The following is a 20011-nucleotide window of genomic DNA, read 5'->3' as shown; positions in this document are numbered from 1 at the left end:
CAGGGCCCAGAGAACACTTCCTGAAGAAGGGACTTATGGATGACTTAGGTGGTTCTAGTAATCCTCTGAACTGAGTTTAAACAAATCTATTTTCTGAGGCAGGGGCTCATGATCTTCACAGATCCTCTAAATAGTTAGTGGCATAAATATACAAGCATTTTTATAATACATGCATATATATTACACATGTAATATTTATTATACATATAATACATATATATGATATATATATATATATATATCATATATATATATGATATATGAGAGAGAGAGAGAGTTCAAAAGTAGCCTAGGCTAGCCTTGGATTCACTATATATCTAAGGATGGTCCTCCTGCCTCCACCTCCAAGGTGCTAGGATTACAGGTGTCCACCATCTTTATGAGATGCTAGAAATCAAACGGTTGTAAGTGTGTGTTAGGCAAGGTTCTGTCAACTGAGCTATGTCCTTGGTCATGCGGTATGTTATATGTGATGGCCAGTGTTCATTGTCAACATGATTGAATTTAGGGAGATGTGTTTGTGGACATCCCTATGAGAATTTGTCTTAACTGTAACTGAGGTACTTAAAAGTGTGTAGTACCATTGCATGGTGGACCTGAAATTTCCCCTAATGTCAAAAGCTTGTGCTCCTGAGGTGAAGTGATATTTCTCTGGCGAAGCTAAGGGGTAGAGCCTAAAGGAAGGTCTTCAGGTCACTGAGGGGACAGTGAACCCAATTCTTTCTTCCTGTCCCCTTTTCCCCTCTCACCATGAAGCAAGTGGTTTTACCAGATCACACATTCCATATCGGGATATGCAGCCTCCTATGGACCCAACAGCTGCAGGCCAATAGATATAACTGAACCTCCCAAACTGGGAGCCAAAATAAATCCTGTCTTTCTTTTTAGGGGTTGGTTCATCTTAGGTATTTGTTACCACAATGAAAACCTAAGACAGTTACAAAAATATATACTTGATAGAAAATCTTCATATCTCAAAAGTCTAGCACAAAACTGCTTCATTATTCAAATTGACAAGCAATCAAGAAACTCCTGAGGGCCGAGAAGAAAGAGAGAATTGTACACAAAGAAAGCCGCAAAAACTGCAGGGGAGACAGGCAGCACTGAGATAGCCATTCTATAGCCTAGGCTGGGACTGCCAATGAAAACAAGCTGCCTTCAGTCAGTGTTTCCTGATACTCCTGAAGGGCATGTAGGAAAGCCAGTCAGCTTGAGGGGGAGTGGGGGCTCAGAACCCTGTTCACTGTAAACATGAAGAAGAAAACAGAGGCTGGGGATGTAGCTCAGGTGGTTGTGTCTTCCTCTGGCATGGATGAAACTGAGTTCAGTCCTCAGCACCACATAAAACCAGGAGTGATGTTGTACGCTTGTAATCCCAGCACTTGGGAGCAGAGGTGACAGGACCAGAAGTCCAAGGTCAGCCTCAGCTACATGAGAGCCTGTCTTAAAAAACAAACAAACAAAAAAAAAAAAAGAAGAGATGGAAATAAAGAAGAGAAGAAAAAAGGGAAAAAGAGGAGTTGAGGGAGAGAGCAGAGGGAGGCAAAGAGCAAGCATTAGTACCAGTGTGCTCTCTAACCCTGACAATGTCAGAAGTTATCTGTGTGACCAAACAGAAACAAGAGACAGAGAAGGGAGGGAAAAATCACCTTCCGAATCCTTGTTGTAGAAAACACCGTGTGGGTGCAAAGAGAAAGGTCTGGAAGCAAAGTTCTTCAGGTGGATAACAATCACGTCGCCCACTTCTGCCCTCAGGATGGGACCCAGGAAGCCCAGCCAGGGGGGCTTGGGGATCTCCGTGGAGTAGCTCCCATCTGTGAAGTGTCTATAAACCGCCTTCTTGTAGATGCCACCTATCCTGTTGGGCCCTCGCTCCAGAAATAAGGTTGCAAGTCTAGAAGCAAGAAGGAAAACATTTTCAGTTGCAATTCAAGGAAAAGCTGTACAGCTTGTCCTTAAAGGGTCATCAAAGGCTTGTTAGCATTTCTAATTTGGTGTTTGCCATAATCAGAGGCCTCACTAAAATTACTTTTAATTTGCCAGTGTGGAAAGGACAAGTCAACAGACATGAACAGTACTGACAACCAAACTGTAAGAAAAGTGAAGTGGCCTTTAATCCCAGCACTTGGGAGGCAAAGGCAGGTAGATTTCTGAGTTCGAGGCCAGCCTGGTCTACAGAGTGAGTTCCAGAACAGCCAGGGCTATACAGAGAAACTCTGTCTCGAAAAACCAAAAAAAAAAAAAAAAAAAAGAAGAGTAAAGTGAAGTCACACTGACCCCTTATAGGCCACAGGATCCCCATCCAACTTGTGATTGTGTGTGCATGCATGTGTGTGTGTGTTCGTGTGTGTGTGATGTGTGTGCATGTGGGAGGATGTGGGTGTGTGTGTGTACATGTATGCCTACCTGTGCACCTGTGTGTGTGTGTACATATGGGGGTTGTATATACATGTATGTGTACCTGTGCTTGTGTGTATGTGTGCATGTGTGTGGTGTGTGTGCATGTGGGGGCATGTGTGTACATGTATGTGTACCTGTGTGTGCACATGTGTGTGTGTGTGTACTGGTCTACGTACACACTGTGCACATTTGTGTGGAGGACAGAGTCAAATCTCAGGTAGCTTCCTCAGTCACTACCTACTTTGTTAGTGAGACAGGATCTCTTACTTAAACCTAAACTTGGTGATTCAAGTAGCTTGCTGGTGAGCCCTTGGTGACCTGCCAGTCTCCACCCCCCAGCACTAGAATTACAAACACAGCCTAGCAGTGTGATAAGGACTTAGTAACTGAGCCATCTCCCCGGCCCCTTCAGCTTACATTCAACTCACATTTGCTGTGCCCTTGATGTCTCCCCAGTGCTGTGTAGGCCCAAAAGGACTCTAACTAAGGAAAAACCAAGTGCTAGACAATGTCGGAGGCCCAGTGTTAACTGAGTGGCTGATAAAACAAATGCAGGCAAACTTTTTCTTTTTAATATAATATCTTTATTAATTCCTTGAGGATTTCGTGCTGCAGTCAATGTATTTGATCATATTCACCTCCAATTCCTAACTCCTCCCAGATCCAGACGTAATCACCAGTCCTCTTCCCAAATTCATGTCCTCTTTTTAAAACAATGCTACAACTGCCAAGTCCACATTGTGCCCCTGTATACTCCTGGCTGTGGGAGCATCACTGGAGCATGGCTGACTACCAGAAGCCACAACCCCGAAAGCAAAGCTCTCTCACACTCCCTCAGCAGCTAACAGTGAGCTTCAGTTGAGGGTAAGGGCTCCAGAGCCCTTCCTACTTCGTGCTAGAGTGGTAACTGGCTTGATCATGTGCAAGTCTTACACAGGCAGAGCTGCTGGGAGGTCACCATCGGGACTTTTGTCATGCCCAGAAGACACAGTTAAACACTGGTCCTCCCAGCTCGTGGCTCTCAGTCTTTCTATCCCCTCCTCAATGATCTTCCTAAGCTGTGCAAATGTGTATGTATATATGTGGGCATATGTATGTGTGTACATGCATGTATGCATGTGCACATGTGTATGTGCTTGTGTATCTATACCTGTGTGCATCTGCCTGTGCATCTGCCTGTGCGTGTGTGCATATAGGTGTTTGTGCGTGTGTGTGTGTGTGTGTGACACAGATGTCCTATTGATGGCTGAGCATTCCACAGACACTTACTCTCTGCACTTTGATCAGTTGTGAGTTTCTCCACTAGCCACCAGCATTGGACAATAGAGCTTCTCTTATGAGATCTGACAGCTCAGCCAAAAGTTTTCTAGAAATATGAATAGTTCAAAGAAGACGCATGCATATGAGGAAAGAAAGGAAACATTAGAAGATACCCACAAGTAGAGGACAGAGTAAGCAATGAGGGAGAGCTGTGAGTGACAGATGGGAAGTAGGTTACATGCCGGGTACAGGACTGACAAGCTGAGTCCATGTGGCTACATGCGTGCTTTTGGGTGGTCGGTGGTGAAAATGTCAATTTCAGTTTGAAGAACTTCCAATTTCCCTGGGAAACACTGATGACTCACTGGGTTTGCACAGCACTCCTGACAGGGTAATTAGGCTTTAAAGACTCTTCTTATGGCTGTGGTATGGAAATTTTAGAAGAGGCAGGCAAAGGAAAGAACACAATGAGGGCATGGAAAAGCTAAGAGGAGAAAGGACGGAGTAAAAGGAGATACCAAAATTCTAGCACTACATTCAACAGGAGCCCTCAGGGTTATTAAATGTTAGTACAGTATTGACTAGCTGTAAGCTCCCAGTAGTTCTGGAGTCTAAACAGTGACTTTGTCCACCTACATCTCAGAGTGAGGACACTATAGGTCAACATGTCCAGTAGCCAGGAACTCATCCTCTGATGAGCAGAAGATGGGAAACTTCTAGAAGGCAGAAACATTTAAGCAGACAGAGAAGAAGAAGACATGTGAGTGAAGCCAAAGACCCAGAGGCTCAGTCTGGGTGGCTAAAGTCCCCCTCCAGGAAGCCAGCCCTCATTTCTTTCCCTGCCTAACGGTTTCCTTTCCTTCTGCTCCACGTTCTCATCTTCTTGCTCTTGGCACACAGCACATCTCTGTGTGTGTGAGACTTCCCCCATAGGCTCGTGTGCTCAGCTAATGGTGCTGTTTGGAGACTGATGAAGCTCTCAGAGGTGGGGCTTATCTAGCAGACATTGGACCTCGGGGACCAGGGTTGCTTTCTGGTTCAGCAAGATGTAACAAGTCACAGCCAGGTCCTGCCTTTATCTCATCCCTGTACTAATGGACAGTATCTCTTAGATGGTTAATTCAAATAATTTGTCCCTCTCTATTCTGCTTTTAGTTGATTGGTTGGTTGGTTGGTTAGTTTACATTGTTTTTCTGTGTCTAATTTTCCAAGTATCTTTCAAAGTCAGTTCAAACCTTTCCCTTTTTAAAAAATTAGACATACATTTATTTAATGTAAGAGCATTTTGCCTGCGTGTGTGTATGTAGACCAAATGCATGGTTGGTGCCACAGAGGTCAGAAGAGGATACTGAATACCCAGAACTGGAGCTATGGATGACTGTGAGCCACTACATGGGTGCTAGGAATCCAACCCAGGTTCTCTACAAGAGCAACAAGTGCCCTTAGCCACTGAGCCATCACTCCAGCCCCAGATTCTTCCTCTCCCCCTTTCTCTTTATACTCAGTGTTCTGTGAAGATACCAGTAACAGCACTTTCCAAAATGTTCTCTGTCCTTGCCAGGTATGCTTATCAAAGACAAATAACTTTTCTATTCTAACTCTCACTAATTTCCTAAAGCCCAATTTTCTACTGCAAATTCTCTGGAAGCATTGCTGCTTCCTTTGAACCTAAAATAAGCAAACAAGCAAACAAAGTCCCCCTGAATCTTTCCCTAAATTGGCAAGTTAGAGGGGGGAGAGCATTGCAAGTTACATTTGCAGAAGAGCTTGGGTTGTCATGCTTGAGCTTAAATGTCCTCCAGATGTTTAAGAATGGCAGACATATATTTTTGTCTTTTGCTTCATCTCTGGTAATAACTTCTTAGAAAAGGAATCATGGATGAGGTGCATCACGTGAGAAAATGAGGGCGGTCACACAGCTGTCTGCTCTGGAGTTGATCTTTGCCTGAGCTCAGGCCAGAGAGGAGGCAGCATTATGCTTCAGAACCTTGTGTGGCCTGTCTATATATGGATGATGTAATGCCTGGTACACAGTTGAGTTGCTCTCCTGGCATGCTATGCCTAGGGAAGACTTCTTCCTTGTTCATTTACTAGGTATCCCTGCTAATCAAATGACACAGGCATCATCCCATGATACCCAGCTCCAGGGGACAGTGTGTGGCCATCATATCTCAGAAATTCAATGAATGCTATTATTGGCTTTAGTTTTCTGGGTCTGTCTGTTAATGCCTGCTGGCCTCTTACAGTCACCTTTTCTTTCTTTCAGTTACAAACAGTAGCAAGTTAACAATAGAAGCATCTAAGCAGAGTATAACATGACACTGAAGGCACACTAAAGCAATGGGGCCAGTAAGACGGTTAGCAAGAAAAGGTGACACCAAGCCTGAAGACTATGGCTTGATCCCTGGAAGCCACATGGTAGAAATGCAGAACTGATTCCCACAAGTTGTCCTCTGACTTTCAGATAAATACTGTCACAAACATATACCACATGTACACATGAAGATAACATTTGGAAATGACTTTGAAGGAAGAGGGAATTTCAACTTGCAAAACTTCTCTAGGCTGAGGATTGTTCAGGGCTGAGAAAAGGGCTTTGATTAGTTTCCTTTGATTGAGTTACAGGACAGGTCAGGGAGATTGTGGCCAAGATATCTTTCAAGATATCTTTTCCTTCCGCGGGTCCGTGTAAGTAACAGGGTGGCAAACATGTATCACATTGGGGGGAGATCTCAGTGTCATATTGTCACCAAAATACCAACATTGCAGACCAAAATATGAAGTACAACCCATCCACTTGAGTGATTTAAGAATAGTCCCCTGAACCTCCACCCAGCTGATACCCAGTTCTGAAGATATCTAGGCCAAGGATTGTGTCCTAATAATAACAGGTGGCTGCTAAAACCAGGGAGGACTGGTCTATGGACCCCAGAGTAAGCTCCACTGGCTCAGTTGAAGAGAGATTGAGCATTACCACTGCCTTCCTGCCTTCGCTGCTCAGTGGTCGGCCTCTCCTTCAAGTAAGAGCTGAACACACAACTTGGCAGATATCAGTTGGTTGAGCCCCAAATCACTTATCTACCCAGGTGCTGCCTCACTGTTCTTCCCTGGACACTAGGACATGCCAACCCTGCCCGCCCTTGATGCTAACTACACCAGTCAGGAAAGCTATCATGACAGTAGGAGCAGTAGCTTCAGGATTTTCAGGTGGGAGTGGAGCCTGCCCAGAGAAGAGTAAGTATCCCAGGAGCCATAGGGCCAGAGCCCCCAGAGGCTGTGTCTAGCTTCCAATTTACACAACAGGACCAACAAGGCAGTCATCTTGTTTGAAAAGTGGAGAGTGCCTGAGATAGAGAATGTCTAGAAGATAGGCATGTTCCTCCGCGGGTCCGTGTAAGTAACAGGGTGGCAAACCTGTATCACATTGGGGGGAGATCTCAGTGTCATATTGTCACCAAAATGCCAACATTGCAGACCAAAATATGAAGTACAACCCATCCACTTGAGTGATTTAAGAATAGTCCCCTGAACCTCCACCCAGCTGATACCCAGTTCTGAAAGATATCTGTATTCCCACTGAACACCCACACTCCAGTGTCATCCCCTTCCCCACATCCTGCCTTTCTGTGTTTATAACCCCTGTGTGAATGAATTACAATTTGAAAAAATAAATAAATAAATTATATAAAAAAACAAACTAGAGCGACAAAAAAAAAAAAGAATAGACATGTGAGAACATGCAAAGAAAGCATCTAAAAGCCACTGGATGCCTGACAGAGACCCCAGGCAAGAGTGGGGGATGGGATTGTTTATCCATTATACTATGGGAGTGTTTATTTTTTATATAGAAACTCACTTTCACTGTTAAAAATACTATACTATAAAATGTAAAAACACTCTACTTAGAATAGAGGGTCTAGGCTGTATGGCTGCACCCTAGAGTTGGTACAGTTTAAACCAAAAAGGAACCGTGGATTCCCATGGCCAAACTTTAGATTTGTGTATACAAAAATATAAATGTATTTAAAGTATTGTTTTTGGGGTCTGTTGTTTTGTGTTTTCATGGGGGGTGGGAGCTCTCAGTAGAGCTCCTATTTGAACAGGCTTAGAGGAAAGACTGAGTCACCCACGAGCTACCAAGCTCCAGCGTGGGCAGAGATGCCTGATAACAACTGACAGACACTGGGTCACCCAGCAGGGCAGTGACAACTTCACTGCTATGCCTCTGCTCTCAGACTGATGGGTAGGAGGTTGTGCAACGGTCCTGGCCACTCCGGCAGGCTTTAGTGGAGGATGTTCCATACTTCTCCACCCTGTTTCTTGGCACACACAGGAGATCACATGAGCTGAGCAGGCATGCTCACACACTACTGTTTCTAGAAGGTCCTAATCCAAACCCTAAACCCCGTCAGAGTCTTCCCCATCACCTTCTGGATCATGGATGTTACACCGTGACTTGCCTGGAAAAGCCATCAAACAAGAGAGGAGACAGAGCACCAAGGGGAGGAAAGTGTGGCTAACTTCCCACAGCAGGGCTGCATGTCACACAGCTCATCCCTGAGTGACACAGCGACTTGTTTTGCACGTGCTTAGACAGATATCAGTCTTGTCCCTCAGTGTCTGAGGTTTCTGTAACAGTTGTTCCCTGATGTAACCAGGCACTGACTCACGGGAATCACTAAGGACATTTGTCCCATTTCAGGGCCACCAAATCAGACTTCCTGCCAAAGTAATGGCTTCCATAACTTCCCCACTCTTACCAAATCATTCTGTGGGTAGAACTTTCCAGAGCTTGCTTGGATGTCTCTTGTTGTAAAGGTCCTGTTCCTGCACTAAGTTAGAACGCTAGACTCCCAGCACACAGGGTGTCAGCAGAAGTGGCACAAAGCATTTCTGGGTCAGGGTATGTGTCACTGTAAGACCCTCTGCTCCTCTACTGACAGGAGGGCTTCTCTGAGGAGTGATAGTTCAAGATCAAAGCAGCCAGGACTTTCAGGTTCCGAGACAAAGGCTGTTCCTGGAGCCCATGGGCCTCTGTGAACAAGCTCTTGAAGACTATTACTAGCCTCGTAACCTGGCTGATGGCGAATGCATGGTTCTGGTGTGTAGCCAGAGTTACAAATCATTCCTGTTGACATCCTTGGCATACAGCAAAATCTGTAGTGACCTGTTTTGTTTTGTTTTGTTTGTTTTGTTTGTTTTGTTGGGGTTATTTGTTTCTTGAGACAAGGTCTCACTAGGCAGCCCTGGCTGTCCTGGAACTCACTTTGTATACCAGGCTGGCCTTAAACTCAGATCCACCTGCTTCTGCTTCCAAGTTCTGCCTGGCTTGTAGTGAACTATTTGACTAGAAAATACTGAAAGTGAAAAAGAAATGAGACCATATCAAAAGACAAGAATAAGTTTTAAAATAGTATTTTTTAAAAAGACATTAAAACGGTGGAGAAGGAAAAAGAAGAAAGAAAAGAAAGCAAGTTGCTCGAAGCAAGTGAGCATCTTCACAGCAAATGTCTGTGAGTATCCAGTGTGTGCAGAAGTCATAGGACAGAAGTCCTAGCGCTGTGAATTCTAGAAGACAATCCTTCCCAAGAAGCAGAGGCTCATGGGGAGATGAGCATAAGAACAACTACTGACTCAGAGAGAGGTATCAGGTTCTCCTGTGAAGGAGTCTACTATGGGCCAAAAGTTCCCTTGCTAGCAACTGTCTGAAAGGCAAGGTGGGGAACTCAGCTGCCATTGCCAAGGTGGAGAAGCCACACTGTGATGGAAACAGTGACCTTCAGAGGCCAGTAAGATTGGCAGTGGTCAGAAGCTGTCCAGCCATACTGAGGTGGGCTTCCGGGCTAGGGTCTGAGGAGTTCGTGGCTCACAAACTGTGTGTACCCCAGCAGAGATTCATCTCCTGCACATTTGGGGTTTATTTTTCCATCACTTTTCATGAAGCAACTGAGGTTTGGAACTATAAATGGAGGCCAGGGTATATCACTCTCAGTCCTCGTACACAAGAGAGTTTACACTTGACTGAGAAACCTACACACTGGTAAGAGACTCTTATAGTCGCAAAAATGAAAACGAGACCATATCAGGACAACCAACACTGGGCAAGAAGGGCGGAGGCAGATTCCACATTAGAACTCAGAAGCCACGCCTTCCCTAATTAGATGGGTAATTGTTAACAGCCATCTGGGTTATATGCTTTCATATAATCCCTTCATTACGATTCCTGCAGTTCTGCCTGAAGCTTGGGTCCTACATTGTCTCATTTGATTTTCAAGGAAGCCCCTCAGAGTACACAGAACTTGTATCTTAAAAAATTCCTCAAAGCTTTGTGACAAAGTGTGTCTAGTACAACAGAGCTCACGCAGGGTTTGCTTTCATCATTTCTGGTACAGCTTTCTTAGACTAAAAGAGATACATAGCCACTTCAGTCTTTCTCTTACCCAGTCTTTAGAAGTCCTTGAGATAAAAGAGTGATAACCATTCCTTATGAAAATGGAGGTCTATATTACAGAGAATTGGTCTCAAGGTAAGAAGTGCTAGACACCCTTTCAAAGTCCAAGAGACAAGGAACACTGTCCCTTAGGACCCACAAAGAGTGTGGCTTTTATTTCACACTTGCAACCTCCAAAACTAGGAAAGAATAAATAGCAGGTTGTTGGTGGTGGTGGTGGTGGTGGTGGTGTGTGGTGGTGGTGTGTGTGTCTATGTATGTGTCTATGTATGTGTGTGTGTGTGTGTGTGTGTGTGTGTGAGAGAGAGAGAGAGAGAGAGAGAGAGAGAGAGAGAGAGAGAGAGAGAGAGTGTACATATGAAGGACAACCATCTTGAACTTCCAGTTCATTTGAGATATCTCCCTTTGTTTGCCATGGCACACAGGAGGCTAGCTGGACTTTAAGTTCCCAGGAATTCTCCTGTCTCCACTTCCTGTTTCACAGTAGGAGCGCTGGGATTACACTTGCACACTATCATAATTACATCCGGCTCTCTGTGAGTTCTGGGGATCTAACCTCAGGTCTTCATGCTTAAATGTCAAGTATTCTCCCCACAGATCCATTTCTCCTGTCCAAGTTCACAACGGATGCCAATAGGAAAGAAACTTGAAGGTTGTTGTTCATCCAAGACCAAACACTAATGAAATGAAGCTCTTCCCTTTGATCTAAGGAATCCTGTCTGCCACCTTCCTGTTCCCTCTATCAGCCTTTCTTTTGGACAGATGAACATCAAAGGCCCTCCACCTAGAGACTATTCAAACCGTGCCCTACCAATGGGCTGCTGTGGTGATGGTAAGGCGAGCTTTCTCTAGTACCCTCTCCAATACTGAGGCTTTGACAGAGACCAGCCAGCATCATGATCAAATATACCTCCCATCCACAGGCAGCCCTGCATTCCACTGGGAAGAAGCTGCACGCACGGTGCTTGCATAATGAGATCTGTGGTAAAAACTCTGGCTTTAACTAAGATGACCCACTCAGCTCCATTAAAGACCAGGCTTTACCACTGAAGCACAGTCACGCCTTAATTAAGTTCTTTATGAGGCCCAGCAGGCCTGGCATAGATGGATCAAAACGCTGACAATGATGCCAAGCAAATCAAAGGAGCCAGTGTCCCCATTCCACCCAGTGAAGAGGGAGAGGAGCGCACAGAGACAGTGTTTCTAAGTAAAACACACTTCTGAAATCCTATATGTTCTAGGAAACATTAATGATTGACACTCTAAGCTGTATTTTTGATCACTGTGACCAAGCAGAGGCTTGGCTTTAGGGTTCCAAATGTCCTTAGGGCACTGCTGAAACCTTGACACTCACTCTCTTTTTTCCTATTATATTTTCCTTTCTAGTTTTCTTATTCAAAGGGAGATCAGCCAGGGAGAGCTACGTAGATAAAGCAACTTCTTTTGACTCCAGAGACGTGAAGTGTCTGGTTTTTACCCTGCCACACATGGTACGGCCACCAATACACAGCTCTGTGTAGTCAGAGGGGTTAATGAGTCAAGCTGTTCCTTTCCGTCCTCCCAGAGCTCCGACTTTGGCTTTAGAGGTAAGGGGTGAGAGGAAGAAGAACAGCCGACATGTATGAGGAGGACCCCAGTCCAGTTAGAGAGGAAAAAGACTAGATCCACACGGGGCTGTAGGAGAGAACTTTATAAACAAGGAGTTGGCAGTTGCAAAATACGGCAGGGAGCCTGAGAAATGGGTCAGCAGTTAAGAGCATATATTGCCCTTGCAGAGGATTTGATTTTGGTTCCCAGCACCCACGTGGGTGGCTCACTACTGCCTATAACCCTAGGTCCAAAGAATCCAACACCCATGGCCTCTGACAGCACCTGTACGTGCACATGCCCTCTGTACATGCACTGCCCACCCACAGACACACATTTTTTAAATTCTACTTTTGAAAATACATGGGGAGCAAGTAAAATAAGATACAGAACCCTCCCCAAAAAATCACATAGCCACACTCTCGTTCCTAGGTCTTCCAAGCCTTCGATTTCAAGGCTGGTGGGAACCGAACTGCTCTAGAACTAGAAAACTAGGTAGAATGTTTTTTTCATTTGGTTTCAAAAATAAAATCTGATGCTCAAGATTAGGGATTCATTTCAGTTCCTTCCTTAGCCATATTTAGAAAAACAATACATAGTGTGGGATGTTCAATACCGCACAGCAAACTGAGGCAGCAAAATCTAGAACTTGATTCTAGATTGTTTTTCAAGATTGCTCTTCTGTGGTGGAACATTGGCCACATGGCTCCCCGGGGCTTCTGAATGCCCCAATGGCATTTTAAGTACCCCAAACAATGGCCTGCCAAGATGGAGTCTGTCCATCCTGATAAAGGGACTTGTTTTTGCTTTAAAGATACAGTGAGATATTGCCACTGAAACGGTTCTATGGAAAGAAAGGTTATTCCATATATGTGGATGGGCATTCTCCTCTGTTGCCATGGTGCTTGAGTCCAGAGTGTGACTGATGGGCTCATATATGTCCTTCCATCATGGCCCAAGTAAGTCCTGGAGACTACAGTTAAGTCTGCCAACTACAAAGATACTCCTTAGTGACTGTCCCTGAGATGTCTGCCATGGCTTGTAACTCTTTAGTAAGCACCGTGGATTAATTTGCATTCCCCTTCCAAGGGAGAGCCATAGTTCTTCACAAAGATGGCCCTCTGTAAAAATAAAAGCCTTGAAACCCAGCTATCATCAATGTGACATCATCATGTGCCAGTTGCTTCCAAAGCCAGGCACCCACTTCTATTGAGCTAAAACTGATGTGAGGCTGTCCCACTCAGATCTCGTCCACAGAAATGGCTTCCATATGTCTAGTTTCTTTTTCACCTAAGAATTCTCATTCATGGCATTGCCCTTTATTAAAAGCACCTTCTTCTTATTGCAGAGATTCACAGAGGGACCCCCTTTTCTTCTTGTACACAGTTTTATGGAAATTTTAGTCTTGAGCATTTACGTTATTTGGAGGTTTTACACAAACACAGGAAGTCAATGTGGCCACTGACCATTGTGTGGGAAGTCCGTCCACTGAACATTCAGGACCATTTTCAACTTTTCTCTGAGAAGGTGGCAGGTGAAACAAAATGCACTCTTGAAGACTTTTCTAGAAAATTCATGCCACTAAGATCTCTCCCTTCCTTTAAAGCTGGGTTTAACAGGGGAAGAAATGGTCAACATTTCCAAGAAGTAGGTAGCATGGAAAAAGGAAGCATGGGCCCTGGGACCCAAGCCAGGTGTTTGGTGAAGCCATTTGCCTACTAAAACCACAGCAAGTAGTCAATCCCAGAGCCTCCTTCCTGGTTGAAATAATGGGAGTAATGACGTCCATGGGCAGATGTGGATTTAAGAGTCCCTAATACAAGTCCTGGGTCAAAAAACAAAAGAAAACAAAAGAAAATCCACAACTATACTGCCCACATCATGTTCCATGTATATATTGTAATAGTCTCAGGCCCTATAGCTAGCTGTTCACACTGGCCAATTTTCAGTGACTTCTCTCTCTGTCAGCAAAGCTCTAATTTCAGAGATAGGGAACTAATCTTTAATGTCTTGTTCATGTGTTAAAGACCACCCCATGATGGACAGAAGTTGGGGGACAAGAGTGTATCAAGTACTTTGTTTGGAAATAATCCAACAAAAAACTTTCAATACAAAGCTCAAGAAAAAAGCCTCTTTGTCCACCAAATTGGCAGAATCCTCATTATTTTTTTAGAAGACAGGACATGACTGCCACCATTGTGTTAGAACGGTGGGAAGTTGAATATCAAAGCCAACTGGAACTTAGGTCTTTCCTCTAGACAGAGATAGCTCTAGAAGATTTACTGGCAGGTCCCATGCCATTCCTGAATTTAAGCAAATAAGTTCATCTTTAGAAACAGAAAGTAGATGTTGAATATAATGGGCTCTGGGTATCAAGAAAGGAGTATAAATTCAGTTGCCAGATCTAAAACACCAAGAACCACAAAGTCAAAAGCACCCTGGCACAGTTTCCAGAGCCATCAGATGACTTCAGAGGGATACCACCGAACAAGTAAGATGTCAGAGACATTGAGCCCTGGAGGGGAGAGATGCTCTCTGCTAAACTTAAAAGCCAGAGATGCTCCAGCACCATCTTCACCAAATGTGCCCTGAGTTCCAGCATTGAGAAGACATTGGCCTTTGAGATGAGGGGACCAAATGGATCAGAGAATCAATCGAATGGCTCAACAGAGGAAGACCCATTTCTAAGTAGACTCACAGGAAACTCTTCAAATGTGGCCACTTCGGTTTTCACCACCCTTGTTTTACATCTTACATCACAAAAGGGAAGCCAGACTGCATACAGCCTGGTAAATACTCCACATTCCCAAAACACCACTAAGAAAACAGCTCTGACACTTCTTGAATTCTCACAAGTTTACCTTTGTTTTTACTTTTTTTTTTTAATAGAGTCCCCAAATCCTTTAGAAGTTGCCAAGGAAAAGCTACTATTCAAAGCACCTGGTAGTGGATGTCTCTTTCCAGTCAAGAATAGCAGGTGGCTCAGAGAGAATATTGAGAGATGAGGATTTCTCTCACAAGTTACAGACCTGCCTGGGTGAGGAATCCTCAGGCAGAAGTGAAACCTGCCTTTCCACCTAGGTCAGTCCACCTCCATCATATCCACCAAACGAACACAACCTCCCTGACCCAGAGTTGCAAAGAGGTCAAACCAGGGAGTCTGTGAGGACCCCGAGTTCACTCACTTGTCTTCTGAGAAACTCTTCCCAGTAATAACATCCTTCCCTTGAGGCACATAGTTCCAGTATTCTTCCACAATCCCAATGTAGTATGTTCTGGTGACTGCACCAACCAGTCCAAGCAGACCCAGGAACTCGAGAAGGATGCAGCCACCTGGCTGCTTCAGAAACATTTGTGAATGTAACTCCGGCAGGGAGTCTGCAAGGGAGTCAACCTGTTGATCCCTCCCCCTCACTCAGAGCGAGTTATAAATAAGGAATGGACTGAACTGGCCCCTCCTCCTCAGGTAGCTTGGGGTTGGGACATGGGCTGACACTTGTGCAAGCAGACCTCCCTCAATGGGAGAACTGCCATGACAACAACTTCCCAGCCACCCAAGAGATGCATGACTGGTTTATTCATTCACACTGCCAAGCTACACGGGCCTGTTCCTGAGAGTTTTGGGTACTCTGTTCTATATGAGTCATTTGTCTTTCCCAGGAACAGCAGGGAAAACACCTGAGACATAGGTTCTCCCCCACCTCTCCTCCTTTTCTCCACACCTATTTCAGAACTTTGTACACCTGGAAAAGTGGGCTGGCCAGAGTAGACCATCAGGAAATAGTCAGAGCATGGAAAAAAATCTGATTTCTCTTGGGATGGCAGAAAGGATGATGTAATACCTTCTGCCTTGTTTTATGAGGCTACAGGAAACACTCATGTCAACGCATCAAGCTCTAACAGCACCATAAACCCCACTACCAACCCACCAACTTTCTCATCTCCCCTAAATCCTCTCAGATCCTACCAGCAAAGCTGAGGGACTTGGTTGCCCTAGTCAACCAAGACCTTAGACTTTGACACCCCTAAATCAATCATCGTTTGTCGGGATGAAAGACAGAGTCAGAGAAGGAGGTCCCCTTCTTCGGGACCACAAAGATAAATTTCAGTAGCAGATCTTTGAATAAAAAGGTAATGAGAGTGCTTCCCCATATGCCTTGAGAGGTGACCTAGAATCTCAGTGTTGAGAGAGACCTTGCCCAGCCTTGGAAGAGAGGCAGTCTGATCACGCACAGAGCTGTTCCTGAGCCAGCAGCTTCAGTGTGAAGCAAACAGCCTCCAAGGCTCTATCTGTGAAACAAGACTGAGGAACTCTCCAGAAGATTTAAGAGAACAGCGTCTGCCCACCTCCATCCCCAGCACACGAGAAGGTGCTCACTACCCCAGCACACGAGAAGGTGCTCACTACCCCAGCACACGAGAAGGTGCTCACTAGCCCAGCACACGAGAAGGTGCTCACTAGCCCAGCACACGAGAAGGGGCTCACTACCCCAGCACACGAGAAGGTGCTCACTACCCCAGCACACAAGAAGGGGCTCACTAGCCCAGCACACAAGAAGGGGCTCACTAGCCCAGCACACGAGAAGGGGCTCACTACCCCAGCACACGAGAAGGTGCTCACTACCCCAGCACACGAGAAGGTGCTCACTACCCCAGCACACGAGAAGGGGCTCACTAGCCCAGCACACGAGAAGGGGCTCACTAGCCGCTGACATCCTCATTACCACAGTACTGAGAAACCACACAGTACTGTCCTAGGTCTTACTTTGCTTCCACTTCCCAAAAGTAAAATAGTCCAAGATTCTTTTCTTTCTATTTCTCTTGCCAAAGTTCTACCCATCATGCCTTCTGTAAAACAAGCATGTACCATAGAGATTCCACAGCACGGGTTTTATGTACTATCTCTCCCAATAAAACATACACTGCTTATACTGTCTCACAGCAAAGTGCTTCATAGCTTGGATTTATTAACACCACCCATCTTCCAGTAGTCTAATTCCCACAGCATATTTTTCTTTCACTCAACTCTACTTCTGACTTTATGATTCTGGAAGCTTCCATGGAGTTAGAACAGTTACAGCCACTCTGGAGAACTCCCAGGGAGATGTGAATACCACCTTGACAAAGAAGTGGAGGGCTTTGAGACACGGAAATGTCCCAGCCAAACAAATTCTTATTTATAATCAGGAGATCAGGCTGCTCTGAAGCTGCCACAAACCTTCCCCAAACAAATCCCATTGGGATAAATTCTTCCAAACAACAGAAACAAGAAATATGGATGAAAAAGAGAAGAGTTAACTTTCCGACTCAGAGTCTGGTGCTCAGTGAGCTGCTGTGATGCTGTCTTTGATTTGAAGCCACAGCTACAGAATGGGTCATGTCCCATGCCTCAATCCTAGCAACCTAGAGGCAGGAGGGCCCGGAGTTCAAGGCCAGCTGCTCTGGCTACACAGTTAATTCGAGGTCAGCCTGCATAAAAAGGGGGGGGGTGCGATATAAGGATAGACAGAGTTGCTCCAGCAGATACAATCGACATACTGAACCGCTTTATAGAACAGACCATAGTCACTGAAAGACAGGTGATAAGGAAAGAGTCTGTTTCAAATGACAAAATAGGATTCCTGGAATACAGTTTGAAAACTTTCCACCCCAAGGCAAGAAATGTTCTGTTCAAATGGCATCTGTATGTCCCAAAGAAAGGAACCTGGCCTCAAAGAACTCCCTGGTACCCAGTACAGAAGAGAACACAGTTTGATTGACAGGACGAGATGTGGGTGCCACAGGTGTCAAGAGTCCGATTAGAAAGCCTGTGAGTAACATTCACTTTCAGCTCTGCTGGGCAGAAACACAGCGTGAAACTTGCTATCATCCTCAAACGGCTGGAATAACCCTCTGCTTCCCACAATAAACTCACTGGGGTGGATCTACAATGATGTGATACCACACATCTCTCTGAAATATAACACAGGCATTTTACCTATATCCTGACACTTTACACAAGTGTCGAATGGATTTTGCTCTTACTTACCTCATTGCCCCCTTGCTATCCCCAGTCATACTTGAACCTTTCTTCCCAGCAAGTTCACCTCCTCCTTTTCAAGTCTGAGTGTGAGCCCCTGGGTTTAGTTAGGGTTGCCTACATGAGCATGAAGGTAGGTGATTTGCTGGAACATGGGCAACTAACCAGTGACTATACCATTGAAGAAAATGACCTCTTCTCTTCCAGTAGCCATTAACTGGCTCCTCAAGAATGGGTGGAGCCTCTCCTTCCCCCACCCACGATTAAAAGTTGACTGACAGGTGTAATCCTAAGCTCAGGGTGTTTAAATAACATGTTTGGCTCAAGAACAGCCAAATCGGATCAGTCATGTTCTAGGTAACACCTTGGTCGAGAATTCCCTTTTACATTGATTGATTGATTGATTGGTTGGTTGATTGATTGACTGATTGATTGAGAAAGGTGGGGAAAGCCTGATGTAGCCTTAGGTAGCCTGGAACTTGCTATGTAGATCAGACTGGCTTCTGACTCATAGAGAGCCACCTGCTTTTGCCTATCACATGCCCAGTCTGAGGTATCATTTTAAAATAGCAGTTATAAAAACCTGCCTTAATACTACCTGCATTTTAGCTGGGTGGTGGTGGCGCACGCCTTTAATCCCAGCACTTGGGAGGCAGAGGCAGGCGGATTTCTGAGTTCGAGGCCAGCCTGGTCTACAGAGTGAGTTCCAGGACAGCCAAGGCTACACAGAGAAACCCTGTCTCAAAAAACCAAACCAAAAAAAAAAAATACTACCTGCATTTTTAAAAAGAAATAGATTAATTTTCCTTCAGAGATTCCTACCATCCCAGATTCTAACCATGACTATCCAGCAGCCCAGTCTTTTTGCCACTATAGCAGGCCGTGGCGATCCAGCCTCATCAGGACCCTGACTTACTTGGTAGACTCTCTATATCTCTCACGTGGAGACCCAAATTCCTAGTGTCTCTTACCGGTCCCAGGGTCAGCTTTCCAGTGTGGACAGAACCAGGTATCTTCACTGCTTGAGGGTTTTCAGTGGCTCCTGTGGCCTCAGGACAAGGGCTAAAGGCCTTGACTTGAGTCTACAGCTGATCAAGACATAGTTCCCAGGGACAAAGGAATTTCTTCTCATTCTTACTCCACTCTGATGGCAACCACTGTGCCCTTCATCTGTGCTGTAACCAGAGCAGAGGTTATTGGGCATACATTTATCCAGGGCACAGTAATCACTCTTATCTATTCATCTGCCTTCACACACATGTAGCACATACTTCTTATGGACAAAAACAGAGCTTTGTTCATTCCGGTGTCTCTGGAGTCTGCCTGTGTAGACATTGGTAGCATGGGGGAAGCATGCATATATGAATAAACAAACACTGGGTGCTTACAGAAATGCAGCTGCATGCTATATAGCATTTTATATGAGTCAGCCTGGACAACAAACAGAAACACTCAAAATGGATTTAACAGAGAACAGCCAGGGACCTGCAAGTCTCCGCTGTCACATCAGGTCACATGCAGATTCCATCAGCTCCTGCATGAGGGTAAAGCTGAGGTTAAATCAGCTGAGGTTAAATCAAAGGGACACTCACCCTCTCTCCCTCCCTGTTCCCTCCCTGTTTTCCTCCCTCCCTCCCTGCTTCCTGCTTATTCCTGGTAATGCTGGGGATTGAACCCGGAGCCTCATACATGCTAAGCTTGTATTCTCTAGGTACCTAGGAGGATCCCTTTGAATAATAAAAACAAGGAGACTTGCAAAAAAAATTTCTTTTAATCACAAACAAAAATTCATTCCAAGATACGTGAAATGGAGTTAGCTGTATCCTGTATCAACCTTAGAAAAATAAATAAAATCTGGAGACTGTGAGGGACCACCACATGCATATTTGCTTGATAGCAAGAACAGATGACAAGAGACTGCCAAGAGCACACACTAGCACAGAAGAATACTTCTGCAGGGACATCTGCCTAGTTGTGGTCTAGTGCCACCTTTGTGTGATGTTACTGTTTCCTCCTGTGATAGGGTGGCCTGGCCCTGGCCTTGGCTTCCTGTTCAGCCCAGTTCTACTATGTTCTGAGTGTGGTGATCTTGGGTATGAGCTCAGATTAGAATCTTGACTCAGCTCTTTGCTGAGTGGTCTTCTCTGAAGGCTTAAGTTAAGCAGTTATTCACCTTCTTCCGATTTGGTGTGTAGTATCTCCCTCATAGAGTATTATGTTTGCACAGCGTCTTAGTTCTTTTTCTATTGGTGTGACAGCATATCATGACTAAGACAACTTATAAAAAAAAAAAA

General features: G+C 45.0%; 1 protein-coding gene across 1 annotated transcript in view; it reads right to left on the bottom strand.

The window, feature by feature from the left end:
• Positions 1-15111, bottom strand: part of Hephl1 (hephaestin like 1) — a 63637-nt gene extending 48526 nt beyond the window's left edge. Inside the window, exons 1-2 of the mRNA XM_028763429.1 lie at positions 14884-15111; positions 1650-1894 (exon numbers count right to left, since the gene is read on the bottom strand). Of these exons, the coding sequence (XP_028619262.1) occupies positions 1650-1894; positions 14884-15050 (412 nt within the window). The 5' untranslated portion in view covers positions 15051-15111. The remainder of the gene's footprint in view (positions 1-1649; positions 1895-14883) is intronic.
• Positions 15112-20011: the final 4900 nt, after the last annotated feature.

This window comes from Grammomys surdaster, unplaced genomic scaffold (genome assembly GCF_004785775.1).
Source record: "Grammomys surdaster isolate TR1022 unplaced genomic scaffold, NIH_TR_1.0 138, whole genome shotgun sequence".
NCBI classification, from domain to species: Eukaryota; Metazoa; Chordata; class Mammalia; order Rodentia; family Muridae; genus Grammomys; species Grammomys surdaster.
This window is presented reverse-complemented; position numbering and strand designations above follow the sequence as displayed.